At 38.5% G+C, this 21,751-nt stretch overlaps 2 protein-coding genes across 2 annotated transcripts; one reads left to right on the top strand and one right to left on the bottom strand.

The window, feature by feature from the left end:
- On the bottom strand, positions 1-12,478 carry LOC146483807 (PAX3- and PAX7-binding protein 1-like). Its single transcript, XM_085105944.1, has 11 exons — positions 11,048-12,478; positions 10,634-10,760; positions 9,052-9,252; positions 7,895-8,094; positions 7,003-7,153; positions 5,444-5,562; positions 4,528-4,604; positions 3,831-3,897; positions 2,060-2,206; positions 1,214-1,365; positions 1-457 (listed from the first exon to the last, which is right to left on the bottom strand). Exons 1-11 carry the CDS (start codon positions 12,446-12,448, stop codon positions 349-351), a joined length of 2,751 nt encoding a protein of 916 aa, XP_084962070.1. The 5' UTR covers positions 12,449-12,478; the 3' UTR covers positions 1-348.
- A 24-nt stretch (positions 12,479-12,502) lies between these two features.
- On the top strand, positions 12,503-19,021 carry LOC146483806 (protein DGCR6-like). Its single transcript, XM_085105954.1, has 5 exons — positions 12,503-12,790; positions 13,878-14,038; positions 15,633-15,739; positions 17,530-17,628; positions 18,138-19,021. The coding sequence occupies exons 1-5, from the start codon at positions 12,516-12,518 to the stop codon at positions 18,240-18,242; spliced, it is 747 nt and encodes a 248-aa protein (XP_084962080.1). The 5' UTR covers positions 12,503-12,515; the 3' UTR covers positions 18,243-19,021.
- The last annotated feature ends 2,730 nt before the right edge of the window (positions 19,022-21,751 follow it).

Here is a 21,751-nt window from a genome sequence, read left to right as displayed (position 1 = left end):
TTTGTCTTCTTCGTTTATTTTTTCACGTTTTCATCACTTAACGAATTTTATACAAGACGCAAATACATCAATTTGGACTGACATAGTCCTTTCACTTTACAAACTTGGACCTACATTCTATTTGAACTTCGGAAAGGCCATTTCAACCTCTCCGCGGACTATCAAAGATAGGTAAAGTATAAATGTTCCAAGTCGGCTATTTTCTAAGAGCGCGAAACATGCATTGTCAGTTAAAGGCAGATTCTTGGAAACCGGTTTTTCGAGCTTTTCGACCAAATGCGGGTGGCAGCCGAAGAGCCAATAAAGCCTCGAAAGTTTTGCACGTGGATGAAATGAGAAAAGTTTCTGTCAAGTATCTTTCAATAGTTCCTCCATGTTGTGCTCTGTTGCAACAAGTCTTGCCTTGTCAAGTGATCTGAGCTGTATTAGAAGCTGGACAACCTTCTTGATTCCGTTCCTGACAAAGCCAAAAAAAGTAACAGCATGAAAATCACAAGTGTAAAAAAACACCGTTTCTTTGATTTTTAGTCTGTATTATGAGGACACACTTTTACTGGTACTGAGTAGCATTTGGTGTTATTCTCTATAAAACAAATACTGACTGACTGACTGACTGACTGACTGACTGACTGACTGACTGACTAACTGACTGACTGACTGCATAATTGATTGATTGATTGATTGATTGATTGATTGATTGATTGATTGATTGATTGATTGATTGATTGATTGATTGATTGATTGATTGATTGATTGATTGATTGAAGTCTTTGTTCTACGCTCGTTAGATGCTGAATACTGCATCTTTCTCACGATTTCAGCACGACCCTTAAAATTAAACATGTTTCTTTCTTTATCACCACATGGGACGCTTCTGATGTTAGGGGGCTCAGTTTAGGAGCGACGACGACGACGGCATTAAAAACGTCACTATTAAAATGAATTCGCATTTTTTGAAACGCCGTCGCCATTATTCCAAATGTAGGTGAAATTTCCTGGAGTTGAATTCTTGGAGACCGCACCCAAGTTTAGAAAGAGGTTTTTGTCATGGAACTCCATTTTTCGATCTGGATTATTGTCAAGTAATTTATCATGAGCCTCAGGTTCGGGAGATTGCTCAAGCATTCCCCTTGTTATTGACGTTAAATAAATTACTTTCCTTTACGTTAGCTTAATCGGGCTTTGAACAACTGTACCCAGAAGTTCACGGTACCTTGCTTTCTTTTTTTCAGTTTCTGGACACCCCGCACATGAGCGCTGCATGCTGGCTGCCAAGGTGGCAAGGTATCGTGCCAAGGCTTCTAACGAAGGCAAAGTGGTCTGCTGTTGGTCATTAAACCACTGTTTGGGAAAGGCGGCCACGATCTGCCACAGAAACAAAGAGTTCTTCATTTAAGAAAGTGTTCTTTGGTATAGCAAATGTCCTGTGGATGTGAAATCACACTGATAGCCCGTGTGAAACCTTTTTGGACGTCTCCATCCCAGAACTTCCTTACAGAGAGACAGCATCCATTTCAAACTGTTTAGTGGGTCCGGTCTTGATCCTCTCTTTCCGAAGAAAGGCGGACCCACAAGATCCTTGAAAAATCAAGACAACTCTACTACAGTACACAACGGAAAGATATCAAGGAACCGTGGAACTAGAATAAAAGATGATGCTAATTCCCTCCGATTTGGCATCTGCTTGAAAGTTAAATACTTGGTCGGTTGGTTGGCTGGTTGGTTGGTTGAGGAATACGACACTGTGTAAACCTCATAAGTTGTCCAAGGTCAGTTTGGAATATGGAAACGCGCGGTGTGATTGGTCAATTTAGCGGGCTGTATTTTACTGTACGGCCTGCTGAATTTGAAAGTTTCCTTTCCCGCGTGCCCGATTAACTTCAGAGATATAATAAATATCTTTCTTACCTCGTTTTCTCGGTCTGTGCTGTAAGTTAAGGATCCTCGATTTTTCCCCTTGATTTATGGCCCGCACGCCATAAATTAACAGGAAAAAAACTCGGTCCGTAACTTACAGTACGGACCGAGAAAACGAAGTTAGTAAGAGATATATACTCACGGCCTTCGCCTTTTCCAGGCTGTCAAAATAAAGATGTGAGTGCTGAAGAGCTAACAGCAGATATCTGTTCAGTAGTCCATCAACTGCCATCTCCTGCAGTCTGGCTGATGAAATGAGTCCCTCCCATCTGAGAATGTTACCCATGAGCTGTGCGGTAAAGGAGATGGTCATGTTACATTTCACTTCTTACACAGGATTCTAGTTACATCTTAAGGGCGATTTACACGGTACGACTTTGTCGCATGCGAAAAGATTACGACAGGCCTACGACACGAATTGTTTCGTGTAAATCAAACCTGCAACTCGCTTACGGCTGTCGTGTACGTCACAAAAAATGTCGTTAGGATTTTAAAACCATGTTTTAAAATCCTACGACAATCGTAGGTATAGGCAATGTTGAGCGACGAGAGTTGTGTGCGATTTTTTGCATGGTGCGAGCAGCGCGCACTCCAGAAATCGCATGCGACAGTCGTAGGCGAAAGTTGTACCGTTTAAATCGGCCTTTACATGTAATTCTTGTGGGTGTTTCGTTGTTCACACCCTTACAGGAACGTGATTTTCACTTTAACAGTTATGCATAAAATACTTTCCCGACATAATCTTGTTCAAACTCCCTGATGAATGCTGTAGTTATCAGATGAAACTGGTCAGAGAATAAAACTTCAGTCAACAAAGATTTCTTCGCTGAAAGTGCTGCTTACTAGTTCATTTGTTGAAAATTCGTTAACAAGGAGGTGTAAAGACTAGGGTTTGGGGTTTAAATTTGATATTGGGAAATTATTGGGTTAGAAATTTCCCTGTGGACTTTCTCTGACCAGGTGGAATGATTTTGGTGGGGAGCAATTTTACGCAGAGGCAGATTACTTTTGAGGGTTGCGCTCTAGGTTGTTGGACTTTTTTAGGTCCAGTTAAAGCCTAATAGGACTGTTGGGGATCTAACAAGTCGGCCTCATTTACAACTCTCTGTCACTAATAATTATTGGTTGAGCCAATTTGGTTAGTAATTAGAGCGGTTTTCAATTGAGTGTCGAAAGTAATTTCGCGTTTGCTTTGGTTTTCCATTACTATGCTCTGTGATTGGTTAACAAAACTCGCGCCACTTTCTCAGCCAATGAGAAGCAAAACCAAAACCAATTGTGTTTTCGCCGCATGCGTTTTCCCGCGCTTGGCGCCAGTTACATTTGCTTTGAATTCCGATTGGCTCGTTGTGTTGTTTACCTCTGTTGCAATTGGCCAGAAAAATTACTTTGGGTTTGGTTTAACAACACTAAATTGAAAACCGCTCTAATCTGCTAAATAAAACAAGCAGCCTGTTTTCTTGACTAGGATTTAAGCCACCATAAAAAAAATGCATGAGTTTTGATTCCAGCAGTAAATTTGGCCTTGATTAGAGTAGCATAATCTTATCAATCCTCTTTGGTGGTCGGTCATGTACCAGGAAATCGCTGCCTATTTGTCCGAACCCTTAATGGAGGTTTGAATAGCATTTTGGACATTCAAAAACTGTCCCCCGTAGCAGTAACCAACTCAACTTTTTTCCCGATCCCCTTAATAGAGGTGTCCTTTCAACAGAGGTCACTGATAGAAATATTATATGAACGTTTTTCCGGGACAAAGGTTTGCGTCCTCTAAATGAAGGTGTCCCCTTAACAGAGGTGTCCCTAACTAAAGGTTCCACTGTATTAAATTACTTAAACTCTACAATTCATTTAGACGTAAAAATAATAGCAGTCATTGATTCAGAGACAAACTAAGAAGAAAATCCGTGTACCTTTACACAACTCCAAACTTGTCTTTGGAAGAAGGCCAAAGCTCCAGATGATTTATTGTCCAATAAACTGCCAAAATTCAAAACGGACAACAACAATGTAATTGTAATTGTATTGAGCTGAAAAACCCACTTAGGGAGCATCAATAAAGTTTGTACGTATGTATGTATTAATTAAGATTGGTTATGTTGAAAAATTCTCAAAGAAAATACCCATTACTTCCCGACTGAGAACTTTTCTACTGGCCATTCCAGTGTGGTGAAATTTAAAATAATTTTATTGTAGTATTTTACAGCGCGACTACTATTACCAGGGTCACTTAAAACTGGCCAATCAGATCACAGTGGGATACGAACAGTGAATAATTCCAAAATTTTGGGTTTTTACTGTTGTTTTCCGTCTTCTCGTGATTGGTTCAATCGGCTTTGGTTGAAATTCATTGTTTTCTCGCCCTGCAATCTGGTTGGCCAGTTTTGTTTAAGTTTTTGAGTTTAAGTTTTGTTGGCTATTAGATCACTTGTACAAGACATGTTGACAATAAAACCAGTTAACGGTTCTAATATTTTACATTTCTAAAGTTATTATCACTACACCCAAGCTTCAAGGCTTGTAAAATTTGATTAATTGTCAAAAACGACTTCAATGCAACCAATAATTACGAAAATAGGTTTCACAGCAAGCACAAAAGAAAAATGTTACCTTTTAGGATAGAGAGGAACATAGACATCATCGCTTACGCATCTTCTCATGCGAGTTGTTATTGCCGCAAACAGTGACTGCAGGGAGAGATTAAATTTTGAGCAAACAAAATCATATTGCCTTTAATGACAGATTCTGGGAGGGGCCTTGATGGCAAAAGGGTTTTTTCCAAGGTCAGTTACTGCAGAAATCCAGCTTTGTTTCAGCCAAAGAATGTGATGTCAGAGAAGTTACTGACACCTTCACTGAAAGTTTGAAATTGAAAGTTTTAAATGGACAATAAGAGCTTTTAAAGTTTTACACTTAAATATTAATTTCCCCGAGGACTCACCTCAGAATTTTTTCCAATTTATTTTTCTATGGGAGCTTTGAGTATATCCTTTTTTTTTTTTATTAAAAACTGGATCATTGTATAATGCAATTCTAGGGATTTGATTGGCTTGGCGGCCATGGTATATGAGCCAATATCCAATGCACACTTGTGGAATAAAAATTATTGTTAAATGGCCTCAGTTTTCACCTTATGTACATTCTGGTGGGCGGTATGTTGTAAATCAATTCAGTTAAAAAATAATTAGAAGAAAGATCCTCGCAGTTAGTACGCAACTTAAGCAGTTGCGAGAAGAAAGCCTGAAAAAAATTTGGGCTTGAATGGAATTCCAACCCATCACCTCTGCGATGCAGGTGCAGTGCTCTACCAACTGAGCTATCAAGCCAACTGGGAGCTGGTCATATTGTGAGTTTGAAATATACCCGTGAAGGATGAATAAATGAATATGAATATATGAAACATTATTTTGAACTAACTGCAAGGATCTTTCTTCTATTTAATCTTTCATCTGCAGGCAGTTCAAACTATATGTTTCATATATTCATATTCATTTAACTCAATATTATTTGGCTTGACAAAAGTTACCTGAGTTGTTTTGTCTTGAGCATGAAAGTTAGGATAAACTTCAGCCATTCCTCTTATTAATTTAATGGCCAGTGTTGTTTGTTTCTGTGACAAAGGATCCCACACATGTTCAAAAAGGCCTATGTTAAAAAAAATCAAACAGAATAAACACCATTTTATTACAACGAGATTCAAGTGGCTGAAAATTCAGAGATGTCAACTTCAGGAGATTTGACATCTGGAGATTTTTTGCTATTGTGGCAACCCCTTCCTCTCCCTACAATCCTACAACACCAGGTCAGCAACCGCCGACAAAGTTTATATCATGTCTTCACGTCTTGATCAACTAAAGAATTCATTTTCTCGATTTGGCGCACGGCTATGGAATTCTTTACCGGATAATATTAGAAAGTCTGACAGGAGAAAGTCATTCAAAAAACAAATACATGAAATACTAATCAACAATTAAAAAAAAGAAAATGCTTACCTTACACCTTCTTCAATTCTTGAAATAATGAAAAGCTTGTAAATTTGTAACAATCCTGTAATTTCTATCAGCTTGCGAATCCTTTTGGTCTTGTATATTCACTTATTTGTTTACTACTTAATTAATTTTTATTTTAGTTGCTACTGTCAATTTGTAAACACCAAATTTATTTGTATTTAGTTTAATATAGTCATACCTACCCGCCTCAACTAGCTTCAGCTATTTGTGGGTAGGTATATAATTATAACAAACTTGTAACTCTCTGTTTGAATAAAGTGTTGTTGTTTTGTTGTTGTCCCCATCATCAACCAACTCTCTCCCCCCCCCCCTCCCCCTCAAAAAAATGTTACCAGCCACAGATGATTGATACTAGTATCTGTGCACTAGTAGGGTTATCGTTAACAAAACTGAACCATTATTTTAAAGTTTCCATTGTTACAAAATTAATGTTTTTTTGCCTGTTCAAAGTGACATTAAAAATAGGTGACACTTCCCCTTTAAATTTCCTGACCACATGTGAGATCCAATGGACTAGAGACCCACAGGTCACACGTTTAAATCTCAGCTGAGCCACTAAATAATTTGCATTGGTTAGAACGTACAGTGTTGCAGTACCATTTACTGTCCGTTGCATCTAAGCCTGGACACGAGACAAAAAAAACATGTTCAAATAGGGTGCCAGACATGACGTGTTTTGTCGCCAAACATTTGAAGTTTGACAGTCATTAAGCAAACTGTCGCGCCAGATCAGCATGTTCCACTCATAAGCCCATTTCATTTTTCTCTTGAACTTGCAGGCATATTTCTCGCTCAGAAACAGCACACTTGCCTTAAGAAAGTATTCTTAAAGTCATCTAAAAATGCTTCCAAAGAATATTTTGTTGAGCAAAAACAAATCAAGTCAACAACAGCCACCTACTCCAGACTTCAAATGTTTGGCGCCAAAACATGTCATGTTTGCACCCAACTCAAACATGTTTTAACCTTCCGTGTACAAGCTTAGATGCAACCAACAGTATTTGACCTAACCAGAGGCAGCTTATCCACTGTGCTCTCTTATCCCCCACCCCCTTGACAGGAGTTGATGTTGTACCTGTTAGCTTTGGAATAAGTGATTTCTCCAGCACAGCTGGAATGAGTTTCACATCAGGGTCTTCAGCATCAATATCATAAGGATCATCCCCACAGCCAAACAACACAAGGCTCTTGTACCAGCGGAATTCTTCAATCTCCATACACTTGGCCTGAAAACGGAAAAAAAATCCTGCAGTGAGCTACATAGAGGATCAAAACACAAACTAAAAATGCATTGGTTTGTGGGGAAAGGTCTGAACGATTTCATCCAGGTTACACCAAATTCAACTTTAAAACTATGAACATGCCAAATTTTTATTTAATCCATTGTCATATCTTACGAATTTCACAAGAGATTGGAACTTTTCTTCTGGATAGTGCTGCTCAGCAGCTTCAATTTGAATGGTCGCAAACCAATAAGTTAGAATTGCTTTGTACGGACAGAACCGTAAGAAAGCACTTGTCAATAACGTTTGTTTCAATGGTCGCACTTTAGGATTTCATCCAGCCTCAAAACTACCCTGTACAAGACATTAAAAGAATATTGTGGGGAAGAACTGCACAATAGCTTTCATTTGAATGGGCACATGCTCGAATTTTAATCTTCACCTTGTAATAGATAAAAAAAAAAACCATTTCTGATAAAGATTACTGCTCAGTAACTTTCATTAAAATGGTCACATTTTCAGCCTTCAGCCATGGATGAAGAAGTGAGATTTAAACAATAAAGACTTCCAGGTTGATTTCAAGACAAAAAGGGTTAATCAAATGCAGGTACAGTAAGAACCTTCTTTAGTGAAACTACGTGCACGGCAGCATGGTGATCGCCACCAACACACACCATGATGTTGCCAAGATCAGTTTCCACTTCCTTTTGCTCACAATGTTCATAAGAAAGGTATCAATTGTACCTCAAATGGGTTCCAGTCCAAAAGTTGCAGTCTAATAAATGGAGCAAACAGTTTAGGAAGACAGAGCGAAATGTATGCATTCCTGTAACAGTCTTCATGTTTGTTCTTCCATTCTTCAAATCTTGACTTTATCGAGTCGATAGAACTGAAGTCCTCCACGACGTCTTCAAATATAGCTTTTTCCTCTGACAAAATTCTCTCTGAGGGAAAACAAAGAGGGAAACGTCACAGTGATTCTTGGTTCTCGACCATTTCACAGATTAAGAGAACAACATCCATGGCAACATAATGCAAACAGTCTCAACAGCTAAGACATTCCACTGACTGAAGTGTCTCCAAGGATTGCAGTGCAATGTATTGATTGGATTTGTCAGCTCAAAAATTTATATTTTAAGGTAAAAAGTTTCATCAAATGAGGCTAATTGAAGGGGTGTGTGGAATAAGGCCCTAAGTGACTTTGATGTGAGGTCAAAATCTGCTTTTGTCTCACAAGCAAATTACAAGGGAATTTGGAAGGAGAATCTAGCAATTTATCAGAAGTCACTTAGGGCTTTTTTCCAGGCACTCCCTAAATTAGTCAAGGTGGACAACAAACACAAAACTGGCAAGAAAACTAATAGCAAATTTTGAGATTCATCAAGGGCCTTTTATGATGCAAAATCCATCTAAAGTTCTGAAAATAGGCCAAACATCAAAGAATACAGTGTTTATGGGGAAAACAGGAACCTTCTGTCAAACAAATTACTGAATTTCTAAATTCTTGAAAACAAAAAAGTGAATTTAGAAAAAAAATTCTGTTAAAAGATGCAGAATGTAGCTGCACTAGAAAGCACACAAACAGTTTTGTAGGTTTTTTATCCACAGAACTAACAAAACCTTTTCCTACAAACTTTGAAAATTTTCTTAGAGCCAGCAGGCATGATATAATTTTTATGCAAGTTACGTACAACCTTTTTAAAGTCAACATGTTTCGGGTGAAAGTTCATCCATCTTCAGCAAAAAACCCATAGGACACACATGAAGTGAACTACACTTCTTTAGGAAGTTCACTTTGAAAAGGCCTTGCAAACAGATTCCCAGACTGGATCAATAAAAACTGCTTTGAACCCATTTTCAAAATGCCCTGGATTTCACTGTGAAAATACAACAAAATTTACTTGTTTCAGCCCTGAATTTGACGGCATCTGTTTCAGTTTCTTCATCATCCGTTGACTGTCCTTCATGGTGAGTGTCGGGCTGTGAAGTTTTCTTCTCCTTCTCTCGGTGTTTCCTCCGTCTTGCTCTTCTTCCTTCTCGTTCAGCAGCACGTCTCAGCTTAGCCTGGTCCGATGTTTTTGCTGAATTCTGGCCTTGCTTTCCTGGTGGGAGTTGAAAAGTAGGCAGACTTTCAGGACTGTTATGGAGGACAGTACCTCTTTTTGTTTTTGCGCATCTCGAGACAGTCTAAGAAATTCAAGTTTCTTAAGGACAGTGCGTACTAAGCTATTTTTGCACAGTTTACAACTACGCAGGGAAGAGCAGATTTTAGCACAGGGGAATGATTGCCAACCTTACCAATAACCTTGAGTAATTTTAATACTTCAAATATTTCTCGTCATACCACTTTTTAGGTACCAGTAAGTAAACTTTACCTGAAGATGTATAAACAACCATCCAAATCATCAAACAGTCCTCACACATTTGGCTGATTCTTTACATATTTGTGGACATGTTTTGCTCCAGCATACACATTCAGTACTGGATATGTAAATTCACTTGCATGACTGGCCCTCAAGTTATCTAGTGCTTACTAGCTCCTGGAGTCTCAATCTCGTACCCAGAGTCCTCAGGCTCTTTGGCCAGCTGTTAGTCGCCAGGAGAGACTCTGAGGACATCGAATTTTATTACCACAGGATTTCTGCGGTAAAACAATGGAAACCGTTACAAATAGCCAATCAAAAAATTTGAATTTTTTCGATGTCCCCAGAGTCTGTCCTGGCACCCACCCCTTGACCAAAAAGCCTGAGGACTCTGGGTAAGAGATTGCTGGAGTCTTTGAAAAGACAAAGCTTCCTAAATAACATTATCATATGGCTGAAATCTACATAATACATTTACTAACCCTTTTAGCCCTAGTATCAAAATGTATATTCTCCTCACTTGCTTCATATATTTCTTATGCTACTAGTTGGGAGATTTTGTCTAAAAATCAAGGGATTTCATCTTTGGTGATTATGCTCTTTATTCTCCTGACTTAATGTTTAATCAAGCAGCGACATTGTAGGGAGAAATTGCATGTTGGCCCTCACCACTGGGGCTTAAAGGGCTAAGCTCTCAAGGTCATGAGGGTCTTTTTTAAAAGCAAATTGTAACTGAAGAACAAGAAAACATACAATGGAGGACAGATGTCCTTGGGACAGTTGCTGGATTCCTTTCAAATTTGCGTGTTTTACTCTCCCCGTCATTATTATGACCCTTTACCTACAGCTCCACCTCCCCCCCTTCCCCCAATCAATGTTGAAAAGATCTTAGCGAACATCGACACTTATTTTGCTTGTGTAACGTCTGTTCAACCCACCCAGTTCAACATTGTTTGGGGGGGAGGGGGGAATTACTGCGAAGTTTGCTGCTGTCGCGTTTACTGTCCCAGCACTTTTAGCCCGCATTGTAGGTCACAAACATAAACAATCAGCTTGAACAAAGGGGTCACTAAACCATTCCCTAAGGGTGCCTGCTTCATATACGTTGGAATGCACTAACCACTTTGCGCATTTAGGAAGTCTTGCGCCTGATCATTGACATCCATCTGTCTCCGTTGCACCACAATGCTGGCTCGATTCTTCAACAATGCATGCATTGATCTCTCAAGCTCATCAATTTCTGTAACCTATAGAGAGGAAAGAAGATGAGATTTTACTTACAATTTTAGAAGAACTCCCTAATGCTGTCAGTTGAAGAACAGCAGTATTCAAACAGTGAATCAAACACTTTCTAATGGGAAATACACCAGTTTCTACATGTAAATGAAAATTGAAATCCTAAAACTCTTCCAAAGCCCTACCTTTGAAATGAGTACAATGCATGTATAAAACTCAAAAATGAAGACAAAAAACTTTTCCTATCATAATTTAACAGCACTCCTTGCACCCCTCGGTTCATGCTTGTATCACCCACCTTGTTATTAAGGCATTCAATCAAGTCCCTGACATACCCCCTCATCTCTTGGAAAAAAGCAAATCTCTGCTCAGCATTTCTTCCTTGGCGCTCTAGCTTTTTCGTGCTCCCTTGCGCAGTTTCTAACTGAGAAGATACTTTGTCTTTTTCCATCTGATGCCCACGGTGTACTTCTTGCACAGTAGACAACTGTTGCTTCATCCTGCCGCAAATCATGTCGACAGTTACTGCATGACGAGTTTGTAGTGAATTGGGAGCAACTGCAGGTCCATAAGTTTGATTTCCATTTATGTGCAACACTGAATATCCTGTTGTATATGAATATGACTGCTCCTGGGGGAGTTGATAAACAGAGGCCTTGTCTTCAGTATATGGTTGTTGATATAGTGAATTTGTAGCCTCGGTAGTTTGCGGATGTTCTTGTTGTTGTACGAGTGGAACAGAAACTCCCTTTACTCCTTTGCGAATTTGTTCATCTTCCCAAAGTTTCAATTCCTCATCCTCGGCTTCTTCATTATCTGACTTTTCATCCAGTTCTTGGTTTGCAAGAGCAGCTTCCACTTCTTTTCGCCGGTCCAAGGCTGGAAAGCCACGCTTTCTTGCCACAGAAAATGTTATTGCACCTTCTTCGCCCTCAGAATCACTGATATCATTTTCATCCTCTCTCACCAGCCGTCCTGTGGAAGCAAACTGCCCTTCGTACCTTTTTGTATCATCTAGTGGAATAAAGTCTTGCTCTGTCTGTCTGGCCATTTCACGCCTTTTGCGTGCAGCATGAATTGTAGCAGCATCTGGTATACTGATATCAGCAGTAGTTGTTCTGGTATTTGAATTTATCAGAGGTTCTTGTACATGTGGGACAGATCCCGATCCTACAGAATCTACATCATCATTTTCCAACACCTCATCCTCATCACCCGCCATCTGACTCAGTTCTGCTCGCAGAGCAGCAAGTTTCTCGTCGGTGTCATCTTCCCTCTGATCAAAGTTTCCATCTCCGCCAGTTCTTTTCTCGTCGTTCTTATCCTTCTTTTTGCGTTCCTGTTCAAGTCTCTTGGCCAGACGACGACTTTCCTTCGACTTTTTTATCTTAAAAACTTCACTTTCGTCTGAAACTTCGTCATCAAAGCTCAGCAGGGAATTCGAAGAAGAAACTACCTTGCTCTTTGACTTTCCCTTCTTGGACGAAATTTCATCGTCAAAGCTCAGCAGAGGATTAGAAGCGACTGTACCGCTCTTGATCTTGGACTTTCCTTGCTCTGTTGGTTTTGCATTGTCGACTATGCTTTTTGGAACTACAGGAACGTTCTCTAATTGGTCATCATTGCCATTTTCATCGTCTTCTTCAACGATTTTTTTGCGAAAATTTCGTCTGGAGTGCTTCTTGAACATGGTGGCCATGATCTTTGGCTGGCGTGCAAGGACTTGCGGGAAAGCTCTCCCCAGTCTCCTCCGCCCCTCAGTGTGCATGCTTGTTTTCTTCCATCGACCATCACAAATTCACTTCCATTTCTCATTCTCTCTTTCAAAAATGTCGTATTTTTACAGCGGTGGCGGCAGACAGAGGCAGCCAAAGTGGAACTATCAGCCCAACTTAGATTCTAACTTATTAGCCACAGTGCGCGATGAAATGCTCCGCAAAGAAGAAGAGTATCGCAAGGAACAGAAGCGAATTGAAGCTGAACAGAAAAGGTTGACGAGTTATTTGACGCAACTTCAAGCCATGGTTCGAGATTTGCCCGGGTAGGAGTTTTTCCTTGGTATTTCCTATAAGCAGAGAAAACTTAAGACAAAATAGTTTACACGACGCAATCGAATTAAAATGTAAACAAATTTTTAAAATGTATTTATTTAGAAAATCCAAAAAGAAATTTGCGGTTAAAAGAACTTTATATTAACCCCAATTTAAAAGAGTGAAGCTATGAAATTCATATGTTTGAAATGCGGATTAAAGAATAAATAAATGAGAGACGATTCTTAAGCTATTTTTATGTATTGGTCAAAGGTTCTCGAGTCTTCTTGGGATGATAATTGAAGGGGTGCATGGAATAAGGCCCTAAGTGACTTTTGATGTAAGATCAAATTCTCTTTTTGTTTAGCAAGAAGGGCTTTTTTCCAGGCACCCCTTCAATTACAGTCTGAGCCAAACTCAGGCTTCTAGTAAGAACGGTACCTACAATAAATATTCAAAGGTAATTTTGTGTGGTTTATGACTTTGCAGGCAAGAACTCAAGATCTTAGCGAGGGCTATTATAATCCAAAAAGTAAATTGGAGGAAACAATGCATTTTTCAGATATAATTAAGCTTCTATTTGTAAACAAATTCCATACACTGTTATGTATGTTAAAGCTTTTCAGAATTAGTGTTGTTGCTTAATTACCTCTGAAAAATGTGTGGTTAATACCCCCAAGTTTCTTTTTGGATTTCAATATCCCTTGCTAAGATCTGTTTTACCTTCATAGCCCTGAACTGTGCAAAAATACCTCTGCATCACGATGCACTATCCTTGAACACCTCCCCCCCACCCCTCCCTCTCATTTCCCCCTTCTGTAGTGGGAAGATCTAAAGAGTGGGGAATTTGTTCAGTGCTAAGGCAAGTCACAAAATACCAAAAAAGGATATCATATGGATATTTTTTGAGGAACTGTAAATTTTGCTTTTACAATAATTTGTGATAGTAAAATCCCGGTTAACATGTACATGGTAAAATAACTTCACTAAATAGCACACATTTGTGCTCTTTACATGGCTTGGTTAAACACAAATGTTGACTATGAATAAATTATTTACATGTATCAAGGAAGTATTATGTTATGCCTTAAATTTCAGAACATACAAAAAGAAGTTTACTTATGATATCCTGTCAGGAATCGCTACCTGTCTTCTTGATGGTACAGTCTTTGAGATCGTAAAAGGACTTGAAGACATACAGCAACTTTCAGAGAGGAATTTGCTCAACAAAAGAATGAAAATAGTCAACTCCCAAAAAGGTAAACAATACTTATCACTATTTTCTAAGAAAACAGATTGACCATGATTTTTAATGATACTTGTGTCATGATCAGCTTTAGGTGTTAACTGTCACATGGCTCATGTATCCTGACCAAGCAAAGAATCAAATTTGAAAGCCATACCTTTCTTCTGTCACCTTACAAGAATGTTGTGGTTATGATTATTTTGAAGCATTTCCTGTTGTGTAGTGGCACAGGGAAAGGTTGATTTAGGGCAATGGACATCATGAGGTTAAGAACGGTACCTAATAACAAAGAAGTATTTTTGCGCAGTTTATGACTATGTGGGAAAAGCAGATCTTAGGAAGGGCTATTGGAATCCAAAAAGTGGGGGTAACCGTGCATTTTTCGGAGATAATAAAGCTTCAATATGGAAAAAAGTGTCATAGATTGCTTCATATTTTACTGGTTTTTTTAATTATTGTTGCTTAATTATCTCTGAAAAATGCGTGGTTACCCCCAATTTTTTTTGGACACCAATAGCACTTGCTTAGTTCTGCTTTCTCTGCATAGTTTTAAACCACACAAAATATCCCTGTGTTAGTAGGACCACCATAGGAAACCCAAGTATCTTGAGACGTGCAGAACGTATGCGCAGTAACAAAAGTAGGCACTGTCCTTAAAGGACTGATGCAAGGTTTGCCACTAGGCTTTTCCATGAACAAAAGTTATTCCCTTGCTATTTACAGAGAACAGTATCATACTGTTAGATATATACTATTGTCTAAAGTTCATTTAGCCTTGCCAGTTATCTCTTAGATGAGAATAACAGGTGAGTGTCAGCTCACTGTTGGTAATATGTCCGTAGGTTGTTGGCCAACACTTCACTGACAGTCAGCTGACAGATATGCAGAGAACCTTTCTTCAGTTTTACTGAAATGTTACATGTAGTTACTTTAAAAATCACCATGGAATGTGGCTACCTTCTTAGTTGTAAGCCCAGGCCCTTAATACAGTGTATTTGTTCAAACTCCCCCTAGTTATGTTTTCAAAAATTATTTCAAGGAGGGTTTTAAGGCTCAGTGTACTGTTTAATGATGTCTAAACAGTGCCAATTGAAAGTAAAAGACTGCTCAGTAGCTTTCACTTCAATGGATAGAACCTCATCTTTTTATTTGAATCAATTGAGGTTTGTAATGTTGACTCTGTTTAGGCCATTCTGAAGTTCATGAAGGGATGTGGCCTGTAGTTTAAACCTTGTTAAAATTAGTTAGTTCACCAAGTTTGGTTATGTTTCTTTACATAGTAACCAGGCTGTGACCTGCCAAATGCCTCTAATTCTGAGATGACATCCCCCAAATCCATACAAAGTCTCTAATTTTTCCGTTTTTTGAAAGCCTACTACATGGTTGCAATCTAACAACAGAACCTCTAACTTGTTAATTTTTACTGACTAATTAATAAGGTAATCTTTCTTGTGATGGACTCCAATAAATATTTATTTATGATTAAATGAAAAGTTCAAAACTCATCCCTAGTCTCCATTTGAACTCCAGTTACGTGTATGGCCTGAGCCTTGCTGGCCGCTCTCTGAAATCTGCTCATAGCTAGGTCAATATAACTTTCATTTCAGCTCAGAGAATGGAAATGTCCAAGAAACAAAAAGACGCCCTTCAAAGCTGTGAACAAAGGCCACATAATCGTCCTCTTGTCGAGGCTTCAAATGCTCAGGAAAAGAAGGTAACAGTTAGTATATTGCTGTAGTCAAACACAGCTTTTTAATTAATTCCAAGGAGTATTTGCAGACAAGAGTTTTCTTGATCACACCAACACTTCAGCTTTTGAAAAAAAATTCCACAAAGAACTGTTTGATTCTTTGATAAAACACCATTTAGAGAGGCTGGTAACTACATTTAAAATTAAACGTCCATGAAATTGTAGCCTGTGTGAGACATCTCTTATTTCTTTTGCTTCAAACATGAAGCCAAGGAAATGCATGTAGGAGATAACTGTACTCAAGCTAAATGAAGATATGTCCAGCAATCTAAGTGGTTCTTGCATGCGAGCAGTGACAGCTCCAGTTTCATATAAATTATTGTACATAACACAACTCCAAGAAAAGCAAAACTCCTCCCAGGATGCAATGAAGGTGCCCAGGTAAGTATTTTGCCAAGTTGCCCATAATATTATTTTGCTGCTACCAATAAGTTTCAAGTTTTTTATCTAGGGTAAGTAAATAGCACAATTCAGAAATCAAGTATCTGTATTTGAAATATTTCTTTCTTCCTGTTAGTTTTATTATCCCTGAAAAGCCCCTTTTGATGAGAGGATAATTAAGTATATTGTGCAGCTCCGGAAAATGACCCTAACTCCCCCCTCAGAAGGTTTGTTTTGTTTTGCACCCCCACTCCCCAAGGAAATTCCAGTTTAGCTTCATACTTTGCTTGTTAAATTTTTACTTTTAAGACCCCCCTCCCCCTAGAAATTTCCAATGACCTTCCAAGGGGTTGGGTATGGATTTTTTTCTGGAACTGCACATAATTTATTTATTTATTGCCAAGACTTAAAACAGGGCTTTAGCTCATCAGGCAACCACTTGATTACCACACAACTCATTTTTAATTCCAACTATGCCTTTCTCAAGCTCTAACATTTTTACACGGAATGCCCGCAGGGCATGACGTGTCTAGGTTTCGGTCGGGTATCTTTTTTTTCTTCATCGTAGTCACAAATGTGCACATTAATTTATGCATTAAACTCTGTCCTCCCCTAGTAAGGATATATTGTTCTGATTGTCTTCAACAGAAGCGGCCCAATCAAAATCTATTTTTCAGGCACATATCACGAGAGAGGGGACCCACTCATCACTTCCTGTGTGACGTCAAATCATCATTTGATTTATTCATTAAAACTAGATTAAATTCTTCCCTCTCCCAGAAGGGATCTATTGTTTTGATTGTCTTAAACAAAAGCAGCCCAATCAAACTACATTATCCGCGTGTATATCACGAAGGAGGGACCCACTCATCTCTACTTGTGTGACATCAAAGGAAATCATCATTTGGAAAAGTTGTTTTCGTTCAATGGCGGCCACATGTCTGAATTTACGACTCCGGATCTGCCGTTTTCAGAAAGAAAACAAACGTTTTTCGAGCGGTAAATCGAAATAATAACAGTTCTAGGTAGTACTCGAAAGTTGAAACGGTGGAAATTGGGAGAGTTCACAGCGAAGAAACCACGCTTTTACCAACAGATCGAAAAATTCAAAGCCAAGGAAGCTAGACCAGTTCAGCGGCAGTTCACAACGATAAAATCACGCAGTCTCTCTGAATAAAACCATTCAATTAATTCAATTGCAAAGGGAGGATACAGTTGACTATAAAAATAAGCGAAAAAACTGTATCTCTAAATTTATTCTTATTAGAAGGGAGGATAGTTTTTAAATATCTGCGAAACATATCATGGGGAATAAATGGGGCTACATTAAGCATTCCGTGTAATGCCGATTAAGGACATCTTGTTTCATTTAGGCTTTGGAAGAGAAGTTAGAAGCAGAAATTGCTCAAGTGGATCAGAAGCTAGTTTTGGAACTGGACCAGTTGGTTTGTGATCAACAGGCAACTCTCGAAGTAAGTTAGAGATTAAAACTGTTACTCCCCCCCAATAACTACAGTAACTATACATTTACCTGAGTTAATGTCAGATGTGAGAATTTGATGCTTCATGAAGACAGTATTCCCTGATTGATGCTTTAGTTACGATCCCTGAAACTCCATGTTTACTGCCTTTCTTGTCTAGTTTTGTTATAAATTATCACCCCGGTGCAATAAAATTGTCGATTAGTGCCTCTAGCCAGAGTCAAGAGTAGGTCGGAATGGATTGAAACTTGAAAAATGTTAGGCTAACGTTTTTCAAGTTCTTGCATTTTTGTTTCCAAAATGCGCTAGAACAGATCACAAAGTCGTTCCTTTCAAGAATTGATTTGAATTCTTTCCTCTAATGCTCTAGTGGTTCTAGAATAATTATTTTGTAGCTAAGCAAAGGTCTGACTTATTTCACCATTTTTGACAAAACAGATCAAAAACACCTTGACACTTCCCTTTTAACTACATCTTGTTCATTTTTTATCTTCATACAGCGAGCTGGTGTGCCATTGTTTTCCATAACAAATAACCCTAATGACATCCGCCTTCAAATGTACATCCTGGATTTCATACAGCGGCTGGACCAGTCTCCTAGTTAGCTAAAAACAAGTTTCTAGAAGCTCACGATTCACCATGCTGTTGGCCGGGATGCCCTTGTGGAACAATATGCCATCATATTCTTTTGAAAGTGTAGACATAAGCGCCCTAAAAAACTGATAAACAAAGCACTGGGAGAAATGGCAGAGGACCAGCATTCCAGCCAGTGGTAGCAGACGTATAACGACAACAAAGCCCCAGTATCATTGTACAAATTCCCTTCAAGGCTGGTCTCCATACATTTCATTGAGGACTAATAATTGAGAGAACATGTTTAAGTATCAGGACAATTCATCTTTGGTGATCATTTGTTTAATGAGCTGCATGCATTGTAATCCACTGATATAATAAGGAGAAATTTGATGGTGATCACTATTGAGGCTTTTAAGCCCTAACAGTGATCAGCATCAACTTCACCTTGTAATATCAAATGCTTATTCAACCCCTGAGGTCATGAGAATTAGGGATATGATTACCCGAGGTGAATTTTTTGATATTTTAGTAAATTCTCCAAAGTACTTTTATAAGACAAGTGTGGGGACAAGACAGGAGAATATGTTCTTTGATATTAGGGGTTAAATTAAAGGGTTACCACAGGTAGCTGTTGCTATAAGTATTCATGGCGGGTTTTGTTTTAGACAAACAGACAAAGAAAAGAACAAAAACATAGATGTTCACGAGGAGAAAAAAGCTGGAAAGAGAGAGAATAAACATATTAAACTATGAAAAAGAAATAATAAGTAAGAGAGATAATAAAATAACTGAGGAAGAGGCTAAGAAAATCGGGTATTCTGTCGGTTATTGTGTGTGCAATCAGTAGTCATCCTTTGTACTATATCTTGGCTTCAGGTCACTTATACAGGACCTAAGTATGTGTCTTGTTTTTGCCATTGCAAGCAAAATACATGTTACTTTTGCTAAATTTGCTGAATTCACGGCTTGACGAAGGTCTTCGTAATTTTTGTTACTTTGTCTGTCTTCTCCTTTGCTAACTTTGTCATTCTTGCTAAATTTGCGATTTTTGGGAACAAGCTTTTTGCCGTTGCAGGCAAAAACCTTGTTACTTCTGCTAAATTTGCTAAATTCACGGCTTGAAGAGGGCCTTGTTTGCTTTTGTTACTCTGTCTGTCTTCTCCTTCGCTAACTTTGTTATACTTGCTAAATTTGCGATTTTTGTGAACAAGCTTTTTGCCGTTGGAGGCAAAAACCTTGTTATTTCTGCTAAATTTGCTAAATTCACGGCTTGGCGAGGGCCTTCGTAATCTTTGTTGCTTTGCCTTTCTTTTCCTTTGCTAACTTTGTTATTCTTGCTAAATTTGCGATTTTTGTGAACAAGCTTTTTGCCGTTGCAGGCAAAAACCTTGTTACTTTTTTAGTGCTAACTGAATTTGTTGAATTCACGGCTTGGTGAGGGTATTCTCAATCTTTGTTGCTTTTTCTTTCTTTTCTTTTGCTATCTTTGTTTTCCGGCTTACTATATTTGCATTTTTTTTATTTAAACATATTTTATTGTCGAAGTTTTCCCTAAAAGAAAAAAAAAACTCATCGAGAGGGCTCACTTCGAAATAACATTGAATTGAAAATTTTTGTTCATAAGCTTTTTGCCGCTGCAGGCAAAAACCTTGTTACTTTTGCTAAATTTGCTAAATTTACGGCTTTGCGAGAGTATTTTTAGTCTTTGTTGCTTTTTCTATCTTCTCCTTTGTTAACTTTGTTATTCTTGCTATATTTTCGATTTTTATGAACAAGCTCTTTGCCGTTGCAGGCAAAAAACCTTATTACTTTTGCTAAATTTGCTAAATTCACGGCTTGACGAGGGCCTTCGTAATCTTTGTTACTTTGTCTGTCTTCTCCTTTCAGTCCTAACTTTGTCATTCTTGCTAAATTTGCGATTTTTGTGAACAAGCTTTTTGCCGTTGCAGGCAAAATCCTAGTTACTTTTGCCAAATTGTTGTTTCAATGCTATTTTTCTCCGTTTTGTTCTTTTTGCTATTCTTCTTCATGTAAAGATTCCTGTAGGGAATTTCCTTTAATTTACTTTTTCTTAAGATTGATATCGAAATTTGTTAGCAAATTTTCGCATCAGCTTTCAATTCTGGACATCTCGTTCGATAGTATTTTGATAAAATGAACGTGCATGAAATCGATTTATACAATGTTACTTTATAGTCTTTGTATGGGGAATTCCATTCCGTTCTCAAAATTCATGGGTTGTGTTTGTGTCTTCTTTGTAATTTGGGTTGAATTTGTTGCCATTTTAAACAAAGAGGGAGAAAAATGTATTGAAACATGATGGAAACTAAGGAATCTGGAGGCCGGTCGAAAATCTTAGTGTGAGAGGATTTGGCGGAGTGTGAAATCTCAAATCACTTTCAAGAAACCACAGTTCAACCACAAGATGTCGTCCGTGGCACGGTTACATTATTTCCAATTATCGAATAGGAAAATTGTTTCACCCACTGAAAAGTCGACATGAACATGACCAGCAGTATGCCATTTTCCGAGTTGCTGATATCTTCACTATGAAAGCGAGGCTAAGTGCAAAACGTTTCATATGGAAATTATGAATGAAAACTTATTTTCATAACAAAAATAAAACTTTACACTTAGCCTCGCTTTCATAATAAAGTTCAAAGCAACTCGGAAATGGTCTGTTGGCTTGATAGCTCAGTTGTGGTTTCCATAGACTGTATTTCACTCAGTCCATGTCTTCACATCCTCTAAAGATGAATTCACAAAATGACCAGCTCCCAGTTGGCTTGAAAGCTCAATAGGCCATTTTACAGTTGTGTGCTTTGTGACCTGGCCTTGCGTTGGAAGCAAGGCTGGGGGTGACCTTGTTTTGATACAAACATCACTGCTTTTCATATGTAAATGCAAACTAGTTAGCATAAGAACAGCATGATCTACATATGAAAAGCAGTGAGGTCTGTATCAAAACAAGGTCACCCCCAGCCTCGCTTCCAATCCAAGGCCAGGTCACTTAGTACACAACTGTAAAATGGCCTATTGGTAGAGCACTGCATCGGCATCGCAGAGGTCATGAGTTCCAATTCCGTTCAAGCCTGGATTTTTTTCAGCACTGTGCAATTGATTTTCTATTGGTGTCAATGATTAACCATTGCGCGAGATTGAAAGTGTATTTGCTATCTTTGCTTGTTCAAAGTGCAATTGTTCATCCGTTGTTATAACATAGCGCACGCGCATCGTAATCTAATTCCTATTGGCATCATCATGGTATATTTCTCAACATACGCACGGCCGTGCGTCCATCCGATGACGTGTGCAAGTCAGATGGGGGAAGCATGCGCGCGCTGTGTTATTAAAAGACTTTTAACAGAGAGACAACACCATAAAAAAAATGTATATTTATAAGAGCTTGTCGAAGTGAATGAAACGTTAAGATTAAACCAATATGAAAAACCACTTTCACCTTTTTTTTTGTTCAGAGTTTTTTGTTATTAATCAGGAACAAAACCTGTTTTCCAAGAATCGTTTACTTTATTTTCAC

The sequence above is a fragment of the Pavona decussata genome, unplaced genomic scaffold (assembly GCF_977016875.1).
Source record: "Pavona decussata unplaced genomic scaffold, jaPavDecu1.1 SCAFFOLD_38, whole genome shotgun sequence".
NCBI lineage: Eukaryota > Metazoa > Cnidaria > Anthozoa > Scleractinia > Agariciidae > Pavona > Pavona decussata.
The sequence above is the reverse complement of the archived record's forward strand: the minus strand, read 5'-3'. Positions and strand labels throughout refer to the sequence as shown.

What these genes read in the sequence shown, in the direction of transcription:
- LOC146483807 (XM_085105944.1), bottom strand. Translation starts at nt 12,448, where the DNA reads ATGGCCACCATGTTCAAGAAGCACTCCAGACGAAATTTTCGCAAAAAA. An exon ending in TGGACTGGAACCCATTTGAG is followed by an intron (nt 7,154 to 7,894) that starts GTACAATTGATA and finishes TTCCGTTTTCAG; the next exon opens with GCCAAGTGTATGGAGATTGA. An exon ending in ACTGAAAAAAAGAAAGCAAG is followed by an intron (nt 458 to 1,213) that starts GTACCGTGAACT and finishes TGGCTTTGTCAG; the next exon opens with GAACGGAATCAAGAAGGTTG.
- LOC146483806 (XM_085105954.1), top strand. Translation starts at nt 12,516, where the DNA reads ATGCTTGTTTTCTTCCATCGACCATCACAAATTCACTTCCATTTCTCA. An exon ending in ATGGTTCGAGATTTGCCCGG is followed by an intron (nt 12,791 to 13,877) that starts GTAGGAGTTTTT and finishes CTTAAATTTCAG; the next exon opens with AACATACAAAAAGAAGTTTA. An exon ending in AATAGTCAACTCCCAAAAAG is followed by an intron (nt 14,039 to 15,632) that starts GTAAACAATACT and finishes CTTTCATTTCAG; the next exon opens with CTCAGAGAATGGAAATGTCC.